The sequence below is a fragment of the Erigeron canadensis genome, chromosome 4 (assembly GCF_010389155.1).
Source record: "Erigeron canadensis isolate Cc75 chromosome 4, C_canadensis_v1, whole genome shotgun sequence".
NCBI lineage: Eukaryota > Viridiplantae > Streptophyta > Magnoliopsida > Asterales > Asteraceae > Erigeron > Erigeron canadensis.
The window spans coordinates 22,214,741-22,226,869 of record NC_057764.1 but is presented as its reverse complement, the minus strand read 5'-3'; the positions used below and the strand labels follow the sequence as shown (position 1 = coordinate 22,226,869).

General features: G+C 29.6%; 1 protein-coding gene across 1 annotated transcript; it reads right to left on the bottom strand.

Annotated features, from left to right (window-relative positions):
• Window positions 1–499: 499 nt before the first annotated feature.
• Window positions 500–853, bottom strand: LOC122597164. The gene has a single exon (XM_043769794.1). It carries the CDS (start codon window positions 851–853, stop codon window positions 500–502), a length of 354 nt encoding a protein of 117 aa, XP_043625729.1.
• Window positions 854–12,129: the final 11,276 nt, after the last annotated feature.

The following is a 12,129-nucleotide window of genomic DNA, read 5'->3' as shown; positions in this document are numbered from 1 at the left end:
CAAAAGTGTAATTTTCCCTACTTTTTAACGAATTTGTTGGTTTTTGTCTTTATATTAAAACTTAGCACAATACGTCAAAACTTACGAGCCCTTATTCTATAGGTATTGCCTGTTTGGTTGTAAATTAATTATCCATTTACAATAGGTCAAGCAAACTTACAAAAGTTCTACCAAAGAAAATGTCAACTATGACTTGTAATATACAATAACAATATATTATTAAGAGGTTTTTGAGAGTCATGGGTTTCATACCAAGAATATATGGTTTCGAGCTTCGCATACTGCCTAATTAAAAGTCACTGTGGTGTCTCGAATGCTAAATATTAATTACTAATTACTAATTACTAAAACACTTTTGAAAGGAAAAAAAAAAGAAAAGAAAAGTAGAAGACAATAACAATATTAATATTAATTTACATATCAATGCTTTCCTAATGAGACCAAACTTCTAATGTACGTAGCTACGCTTAAAACTGATAACCAATTCGAACAAAATATATCAATCAAATTTCAAGAGCCTAAAAATCAAATCCCTCACTTGAATCAAATCCTTCCCGGTCAAAGCCTTGCGATATTCGGTACAAAATGAAAATCCTACCTCTCTTGCAACTCTCCGCGCCAATATTACATGGGGTGGCACTATTTTCTCAAATTCGTAATCATCTTCGAACAAATCAGACTCCACATATCGAACATGTGATATATTCTTCGGAATAGTGATTGGAGCCGAATGTTTCTTCTTTTTGCGTTTGGTCTCTAACTTATGATGTTGCAATTCATTGTGACTTTCTTTTATACTTTGTGCTTCTACATCTGCAAAAGTCACTTCCGACTCATCAAATTCTTCACCCATCGTTTTGTGTATCATACAAAACGTGTGTGTTTTTTTTGAAGAAGTAAGATGGCAAAGGAATGAAATATATGCTCGTAGTCGTATATAGCAAAGGAATTAAATAATTTAGTTGGTTTGTGAAGGCAACAAACTGAATCGTAGAAGGCACGCACATCATATCATCCACGTTAATAAGTTATGTTTGATTACTTGTGGAGAGAGGAGGCTCAATCTAATGAGATCTTTTGAATTAATAAAATTGTTGATATTTATGTTAAGTTTATTTTTCTAGTAAAGTTTTTATTCAATTTTAAAAATCATTTTAGAATGAAAATCACTATAAATTGGTATTCAGTTCATTTAATCTTTTATGTGACATGGTATATACGAGTAATTCTTTTTTATTATAAGTTTAGCTTTCAAAAACTTTTTTCAGTGGAAACAATTGTCAACCCTTCAGGAAGTTTTATCTGAGTAAAACCGATTTACTTGTTTAATAACATCATTTTTTATTATAAGTTTATTTGTTTTATAGCGTTAACAGCAAATAATACGTCGTAGTAACAGAACATTAATTAACCAATTAGTTTCGAAATTAATCTTGTGAGTAATGTATTGACTAATCAATAAAAAAATAAATGTATTGACTAATCAAAAAGATAAATGTACTATATATTAGTTGATTTTTATTTCTAAATAAAATCTGTCCATTGGTTCTCATACAACACTTTAGGGGGTGTTTGGTTCGCAGAATGTTTTTGAAGGAATTGAAATTTATAGAAAGAATTGAAATTTGAAGGAATTGGAATCTGAAAGTTTTAAAATATGTTATGTGTTTGGTTGACGGAATTCAACGGAATTTAATTAAATGAATTAGGATTTAAGATTTAACAAATGACAAAATTACCCTTTTATATATTAACTATTTCTATTTTGTTAGTAACATAGGAGTATGATTATGGATCTCTTTATACAATAATGAAAATAATATTAATTTAATTTTAATAATAATATACTAGTAGTATTGTTAACAATATATAGATGGTAAGATAGATTGATACATCACGTGATGTCAAAAAGTCAAGATTATTCATCTTCTCCAAAAGGTTTTACCTGCAACTTCCATTTCTTTAATCAATTTTTCGCATTGCTTTTAGTTCAATCGATCTATACCAACAAGATCTCATATTTCCAATTCAACAAGGATTAATAACAAACATACTATTGATTAACATATAAAACCCGACGAGTTTGAATGTGGCGGTGACCGGAAATCACGAGCAGCGGCGGCGGAGGATGGAAATCATATGCAACGGTGACAGGGAGGTTGTTGATCACTGGGTTTGATGGCGGTGGGTGGCAGTGATTGGCGGCACAACAACAACGTCGGCAGAAATTCATGAAAAATGAAAAAGGTTTGTATACTTTGTGGGTTTTTTTTTTTTGTCAAATTGCTTCAATTCCATTGGAATTAAATACTTTCCATTGGTTTTGTGAAGGAATTCTGAATTCCTTATTTTAAAGAATTTGAAGGAAAATTTTGAATTCCAATTTCATAATTTTCCCAACCAAACAACCCAAAGAATGAAATTCAAATTCCAATTCCATTGAATTCCTATGAATTCCATGAACCAAACACCACCTTCGTCTTGCAAAAGAATGGTGATGAAACTGTTGTCAGCGTGATCGGGGATGCCTATTGCTAATTCAGGCTGTGGAGGATAGTAATCGGAAATAAGTGCAATTCCATCAAGACATATCCCATGTTCGAAAGGTGATCAGGTTTTAACCCAAGAGCCTCGGAGAGTACCAAGGCCGGCTCAAGTGTACTTTTGGATTAGGCATGGGCCTAAGGCCCAAAGTTAAAAGGCCTCCATTTTTCAACAATTAAGAACCTATGCAACTCTACATAGTATTTTTTGCACAGGTTTTTCTTCACTTTCATACATTAGAATGGAACCTTGTCCATTTGCAATAAGTGATACATTTGACTAATATAATAATATGGATGGTTCGTACGTTGGTGATTAACTCTTGATTGCTATCTGAGACTTTCTCTTAAAAATGGTGCTAGACAATTTTTCTTTGCTTTCCTTTCACAATAGATAACTAGTATGGCCTAGTAAATAAGATCAATTACTTTTTTTTTTTCTTTTACTCTAATTAATTTATATGTTAATGAATTACGCCTTCAAATTTGATCTCGTTTAAGGCCCCCAAAATACTTCCCAAAATACTTGAGCCGTCATTCAGAGTAACTCAAATACACAATGTCCCACCTTCATCACATGAGACGAGTACTCCGGCTATATATCTCTAAGAGAATATTCATAATTATATTATAATTCGAGTATAATACACTAGATTATTGCCCCGCGTAATATGCGAGCAGACATATAAATTAATGGCATCTTATCATTTGATATAAATATTAAATTAATAAATACTTGATTTTATATAGTATTTGATTTGGTGGTGGTGACATGTGGCGATAGTAACGGCGAAAGTGCTAAGAGGTGTGATTATTAATATGAAAAAAAGGGGTACATGAGTAAAGATATTAAGGTTGTTTAAGGGTAAGGGTATTTTGACTATAAAAAAGTGTCGAATTTGTTAATATAGGGAAAGCCATTTTGCTTTTATAAAGAATTATATATATATATATATATTAAATATTAAACATGGGGCTAATTATGTATTCATTAGACATTAAACATTAAAAAATCAACATGTGAGAGAGATAGCATCCAACTGAAGTATGTGACAACACTACATTTACTTTTCCATGTATATATATATATATAACCAGGTATTTATCCGCATAATGTGCGACTATGGAGTAACATTTAAATACCAAAATTTTTTTTATGTAAACTGAATTGAAAGTATTTAAAAACTAATACCAGACATATGAAAAATCATACTTTTAAATAAAACAAACAAATACTTTAAGGTTTTTTAATCTTTTAATTACATCAATACATTGTCACGAATGATATACTACTAAATTTGAAGCATTTTAGGCCATTTTCTCTAAATAAATATCTTTTGCAATGCACATAAATATTTACTAATTCAAAAGAAGATCGTAATCCACTATGAAGTTCTAATACATTAACTCGCCATATTCATATGGCAATTTGAGGATAAAACTACCACATGGATAGTCATCTACTTGGTAGTATATGAACAATGAAATAAACCAATAATATAGTTAGTAATTAAAATGAACTAAGATAAGCATAAACGAAAGAATCGTCAAACACTACAATTAAATAGTTAGTAATTATTAATGATGAGTTACTGTAGTGGTTTGGAGTTCCCAGGTGATTTATAAGTCCCAGGTTTAAATTCCCGTTCAACCAACTTTGAGATTTAGGTAGTCTCCTTATGAGTGCTTGACTCGGATATACTCAGGTTAGGAGACAGAGTTTACCTCTATAAAATATTTTTGAATATTAATATGTATCATTAAATCTCAATATCTCTTATTTATAATTATAAATAATGTTATTAAAAAAACTTAATACTTTTATCCCGCGTATTACGCGGGAAAATAATCTAGTTTTAGTATAAATTGAAACACATAATTCATGTGAGTTAATATACAAATAAATTCATTTTATTAGTTACTATTTTGAAAACTTTCGCATTTGAACAATATATGTATAAAGATGAAATAAAATAAAATATAAATGATAGTAATAGATTGACAAGAATTAATGCATGAATATACATTAGAAAATAGCAATTATTATTAGTTTATCCATAAATTTGAATTTTTATTTTGTTTAACATATAAAGTTGATTAGCAAATGTTGTGTTTGACCAACTATAAAGTTAATGACATCATCATTTTGATCTAAACTCTAATGCTTGACATCATCAAATTAGCTTTTTTAATCATATTAGATTCAATTTACTTATTAAACTTATAATTAAACTCTAACGTTTGGCTTATTAATACAAAAGATATTATAACATTATTTGATTGATTCTTTATCAATAATAAATTGTCTCTTTTTCTTTCTCATTTCGTCAATCGATATTACTTATAATAAGTTATTAACATAAAGACTTCAAAATTTTGAGTTTACGATGCGTAATTACAAGGCTATTTGTTGCCATCCACTATGCTTACAAGTTCCGATCTTGATGTGATTAAATTTTTTTAAAGTAAATCCAAAACTCTAACTAAACATATATTATAATTATCATTATTGTTTATTTTTGTTTAGATTCGATCATCGATTTACATTAACCAAAATTTATTTCATACTCACGTATAATGTATGAGGCAGATTCGAATTAATTTATGATACAATTTATATAACAACACGTGTATTGTACGAGTATTAAGACTGGTTCATCTAATAAAAAACTGACTATTGTTTCTAGATTGTTTTGAAGGAGCAAATAAAATAACGAATATTTAATATGATATATATTATTTTATTTTTTTGAACATTATTTAATATGATATATGATAATAATAATAATAATAATAATAATAATATTAAATAAATTAAAGATATCACTTTTTTCTTAAAAGAATAATGTTTTTCCAGCATAAGAAATTTAAAAACTAAAATTTTAAATAATATAAGTGGAAAAGCCAAACAAATATAATTCACATACAAAGGAAGTAGAATATGGTCGTCTGCAAATGCAATTAAGTAGCTTCGGATGTCTTTTAATTTTATTTTTTTTTTCCAATTTCATGTTACCAAGTATATGTATTTATTAAAGGTAAACATAATTAAAAAGGGAATTTTTAGCTTTTACGTATTCTATGTTATTTACTATTTAGGATTTAAAGGGGGGGTTTTGTCTAATCAAATAGAGTTAAAGTATTAATATCGTCATTTTACAAATATGAAATAATTAAATTTGATCTAATGGTTGTAAATCAAAGTTGAAACTCATCCAAAGGTCCTTGTTTGTTTAAGAATGAATTAAGGACCTTGTTATATATATATATATATATATATATATATATATTGATAAATGTGTAATGCACAGTAGTCGATGATATTTTCTCAATTACATTAGTAAAGAAGTTAATACCCATATATGAAAGTATAATTGGCCGAGATAATTTCCATTTATATGAAGGGGTAATATTGTAATTTCACACTTCTATAAAAGTCTAAAACAAAGATTAAGTACAATAGATAACATAACATATTTGACCGTTATATTATGATTAGACTGATGCACAAAAATTTACACAACACAACTATATGCACTGATGCATGAATATTTTCATAATATACAACGAAACCTATAAACAAAACAAATATTGTTTTTTTTATATATATTTTTAATACTTATTTTATTTTAACATAAACCTATATAACTACATTATTGGGGAATTTTTTTGTGAAAAACATTTCTTTGCGAGAACTTGAAAATTATGTATTACATTACATGTAAATGACTTTATTTACTTGTAAAACATAATAAAAGTTTTTATGAGTACAACATAAAATAACGTGTAGCATGATAGAGGAATGGTTATTTAAGAACCCACAAATAAAAAAGAACTCAAGAATCATTCTGGATCACACATTTTTTTTCTCTTTCTCTCTCTTCAATTAAATAATAAAATTCACCTAAATCATTCAAAATGATTTATCACACAAACTGTAAATCGTTAGACGAAACAAAAAACATGGGTAGTCTTAAAATTTCGTCATCTTTCATTAGAAATCCAATTCGATATACTTTTGACGACTTTTTAATTTTTGTTTTTTTCCTCTTGTACTTGTGTACTTACACATGTGTAGAATCATTGTTTTCACATGTAAATTAGTAAATGAACATATGTACACAACAAAGAAGGTTAAGGCGGAGCCCGTCAATCCATGGCGGAGCCATGGTGGCCAAGGGTGGAGCCCGTCAGTCCATGGCGGAGCCATAACAGCTAAGGGCGGAGCCTGTTAAGTAGATCACCCATCACCGTCATCCCTATGACCTATCACCCTCTATGACCTATCACACTATGACCTATCACCCTCAATGACCTATCACCCCCACCAGCTTTGGTTTATGAATATCCCGCCCGCTCCGAATCATAATTTTTGTTTAACCTACACATGTTTAAGTACTGTGTAAGTACCAAAAAGAAAACGAAAATTAAAAAGTCTTCAAAAGTATATAGAATTGGAACTCTAATGAAAGAGGGCGAAATTTTAAGACTACCCATGCCTTTTGTTTCGTCTAACGATTTACGGTTTGTGAGATAAAGCATTTTGAATGATTTGGATGAATTTTGTTATATAATTGAAAAGAGATAAAAAGATAAAGAATATGTGATCCAGAATGGTTCTTGAGTTCTTTTTTATTTATGGGTTCTCAAAATAACTCACCCTAGCATGATATGTTCATTTGTGAATGAATTTGTTCATATGTACCATTCACATAAAAACGTCTCAAGTTAGGGATTAGTATTTTAGAATGTAAATAAGTTTACATGAATTGTCATAGTGTGTATGAAACTTAATTCATGTGCATTGTATGTAATAAACTTTCAAATCATGTGCATTGTATGTATCCGTGTATATGTGGGCATGTGTGTCACACCCCACCTTAGGCGGAATCGTAGAATATGACAAAAAGATATAACAATAGCACATGGACTTCATAATAGAGTCATACTAAATGAAATTCAAATAAATGTAATTTCCACAAGCGGAAAGTCTAGGCAAGACGCCTCAAATAGCAAAAGAAGTAGCAAATTGCAAATAGTGTTCAATGTTTCAAATGCAATCTAGGATTCCATGAAGGATCCCTTTATTAGTCTTCCTAAAGTCCTTATGCTCAGTCTTCTTAAGCATTATTATTACCTGAAAATGAATGCTCGAAAATGTCAACATAACGTTGGTGAGTTCATAGGTTTAAAGTAATACAAATGAATTTGTTGTGCATGATATATGAAGTTTGGACAATAGTGTAAATATAAACATGTAGTAGCATGTATGCATAATAAATACTGATCAATGCCATCATAGTTATCCAACAATACAATCCCCATCACTCCTGCCAACAACTCAATCACATCACTTGCCAACAAATCAATCACACATTGTTATACCAACAAACTACCAGCTGGAGTATAAAGTTGGTTATTTGTTATCATTGTTATCCATTGCCATAAATTGTCTTCAATAGATATCGACAGACATCTATTGCATCATGAAATCAACGCAAACAAGCTAACATACACATTTCATAAGTACATATGTCCAATAAAGCAAACTAGTTTTCGCACAGCTAGTAAAGAAATAAAAATGTTTTGAGCATCATTTTCCCTCAAAGAAATAATATAAAAAGGGGCCACGAAACTCACCTCAACAAGCAAGTAGTTATGCAAAGTCCAACAAGGTCGCTAGAATCTACACAACATATATATGAACAAGTTACAATTATGGACACAGTCAAGAACCGTCCATTGTAACCCGTATTTGATGAAATACACATATGACTACTGTCAAAATATTCACAATCTGATTCTTCATATATTATTAAGTTACAAGTCACATAACTTAATATAGAGTATTTGTTTTAAAGATTTATGATTAAATTCTACAAGCTCATATTCACTGGAATTTTTTGGTAACTTTATCAATTTTTATTCTAGACCAAACGAACTAACCAAGACCTTAAATTTTTACCACAGTTACTTTTATGTGCTAGATACTTACATGGATTTCTACGGAGTTTATTTTGTACTTAAACTATTTTTAAAATTTCCATAATTACAGACTAGTCAGAAAATTCACTGTTTGCGCACAAAAAAGTTTTATAAAAGTTAAAGACCTATAAAGCTTCAAAAAAAATTCATTCCTTTTTCTATAAACTTTTAACACCTTAAAAATGTTCCTGGAAAAACATAAACTTTCAGATCTTAAAATTGACCAAGATATGACTTTTTGAAGTCGACCTAAATCTGTTCGGAAAACTCAGCTTTGCGCAGTTTTGTTATAAAATTCGTTTGACAACCTTAAACTTCATATTTTGACACGAAACCAATTCCACAAGAAAGTAGACTTCTTGAACTTAATTTTAGACCCCAAAAACGTGACTTAACCATCTCCCATGACCAAGATACGACCTCTTAAAGTTAACAAGCTGAATCTGTCCAGATTCTGAAGTAATTTCAACTTACTGTTTTAAAGACTACAACTAAATATTTATATATATAAACTTTCAAAATCTTTCCAACATCTATATAAATCTGTTTTTATGATTTCCATGTGTTCATAATTAGATTTCTTATATTATATTAATTACTACACCACAAATAATACGTAAACTTTTAATATTAATGTGATCTATACTTCAAGCTCTTGATTTAACTTTAAAAAGTTTTTATTAGTTCTTGTAAATTTTGCCATAATATATATTCATCAAATAGGCCACTTATAATAAAAGATCAACAATATATAGATATATTTATATATATATAAAAAGAAAAGATAAGTAATTTACCCCAAGATTGATGATCACTCCATAGATACCTTAACAAAGTAATATATAATTTTATAAGAATTTTAACCATAAATTTATATGATAAAAACCTTTTAAATATATATATATATATATCTATATATATATATATATATAAATTGTATTAGCTTACCAAAGTCCAATAGATCTTTAGGGATGAAAGATTGATAATTGTGTGAAAAACTTGGTTTTGTGGTGGTGTGGTTTGGGACTTTGGGTCGACGGCAGGAACAATCCAAGAGGGTGTTACTTTAGAGTTTTTTTTTTATATCAAATAATAATGCTTATATCACATAATTTAGGTGTTTGAGTTTGATTACAGTTAGGATAGATAATAATTTATTATATTTAAGAATCCTAATCCCCTTTAAACCGAGATTTCCATGATAGCTAGCATATAGGATATTATGTTGTTGATGTTGGATTATGAATCACTTGTATTAAATTTTCTTAAAATAATAAGCTATCTAGTATTATCGTTATTATTATAAAATGAGTTAAAATGGGATTTACAATCCTTTTGCTTTTGGTCGATAGTCGGGAGGGTCATCCTCCACATTTTGATGTATATCATGTCTTTTAATATATAATGATCTTATTAAGTTTATATAAAGTTTTCATGTTATATTTTGATATTACTATATTATTAATTCACCTTATGTAACTATTGTAATTCATTTTGATGATCATAGACTTAAACTCACTACGAAGCAGTATATAGAGATTTATCAATGTCTAGAATTGAATATGACATAAGTGATATCAACGGAAATAATTATAACCCTCTACGTTTAGGAAGATATAGTGTCTAAATCCTAAACTATTTGAATGATCATGCACCTCTACTTTTGTTATACTATGTAGGCACATCGACTAGTTAATAAATTAGAAATTTAAGTTAGAGACTATTATAAAATATCGGTTTTGGTGACGGGTGTCACAATGTGGCAACCATATAAGCTGTCGTTTGTAAGTTTTTGATTGGTCGAATACATACAATGCATAAGATTTGAAAGTTCATTACATACAATGCACAAAATTGAAGTTCGGTACTCACTATGACAAATCATGTAAACTTATTTACATTTTGAAATACTAATCTCAAATCCTTTTACATAAGGGAAAACTATCCTGAAATATAACAAACTTTGGATGAATATCTATAGTATGAAATGACTAAAGTTGTGTTCATTGTATGTAATCATCTTTAAGTTATATCTATTGTATGTAACATTGCATACGTGGCAACCATATATAGCTATCACTTGTCAGTTTTTGATTAGCCGGATACATTTTCTTACATATAATATACATAATATAAATATGATTACATACAATAAACACAACCTTATTCGTTCAAAGTATGTTACAATCCAGGATACTTATCCCTTTACATATTTGTTTTAACATTTGTTTTTGTTATCGAATTTTTAAATGTTAATAAACTTAAAAACGTTTAATTTAATATAGAACTTAATTAAAAATTCTCGCGGCCATCAGAAAAAAGTTATCGCGATAACCTTTACTATATCTCTCATAATGCCAGTATAATAACTAACTATAGGAACTTGATAGTTAAACCTGCAAGTAGGAGGCAACTCGTCTGGTTGAGGACTAATGTGTGCCATCTCACAAAAGATGGTATCTCGGCATCTCGCCAATTAGCTACCGGTGAACTATACAAGTCGTTATCGGTCTTGTAAACAACTCCTTTCTTATCGTACATATCCATTGTGTAGTGTGTACCACTTATCATCTTCAAAAAAATCCCTAACACTCCCTTTTATCATATCCTCCAAAATGCTAATTGGGATTCCATGATTCACTATTTGAAAGAATACTCTCCATGCTTTACTTGTGAGATCACTTGTTTTCGCCTAATCCGGTCTTGATTGATTCCTTCTAGGTTGATGGTTGGAATAGTTAATTTGGAATGTGGAGTGGTGGAATCTATAAGCCACACGAAATTTCAAATGATTGTAGGTGCATAAGGGGCAAGGGTGTAGTGTCAATTTTGTGGCAAATTGGCAACTTTTCAGCCAATAAGAGCATGCCACGTGTCCAAGTGATTTTTTTGTCAAAAACTTGTCAAATCTTGCCAATTCACATACTATAATGCCAATTTTTACCAATTTGCCAAAACTAGCCAAAATTTTCTTTTTCACAAAAAACAAAAAATAAACGGTTACTTTCATACACTCCCAACGTTCATTTGCATCGCCCAAAACTAGCCGATCTTGCTTGCCAAAACTTGCCGACGTTGCTTGCCAAAACTTGCCGATTCAGGTGCTATAGTGTTACCAATGTGCCGATTTACTCGATGGTTTTTGCCGACTACACCCTTGCCCCTAAGCCATCCCCATCGTCATTTGATTTCTCACGTTCGGTTGGTTATAATGGGCAGGCCCATTAAGATTCCCTACTTTTTTCCTCGACTTGTTTGTGTGTCCAACTGATGTTTGGTTATTTTTTTAATATTTCAATGATGTTGAGTAGACATAATTTTATTTGGTGGGTGTGTAAAGTTGAGTTTATTTAATAGTAAAAAATAGATTTTGGTTGGGTTGTTAATGGGGTGTAAAAATTGGTTTTAGTTGGATTGGATGGATATAAGAAAGTGAAAGTAGTTTTTCAATGAATAGTATTATTAGGTTGAGTTATGAATGAGAATGACCTAAAAAATATATTTCCCTGTGATATACTCATAAATGTAGTTAAATTACTGTACGATCGAGGAACAAAAACACCTGCATTAAAAAAAATACGTTTCAAAGATATAAGCATTT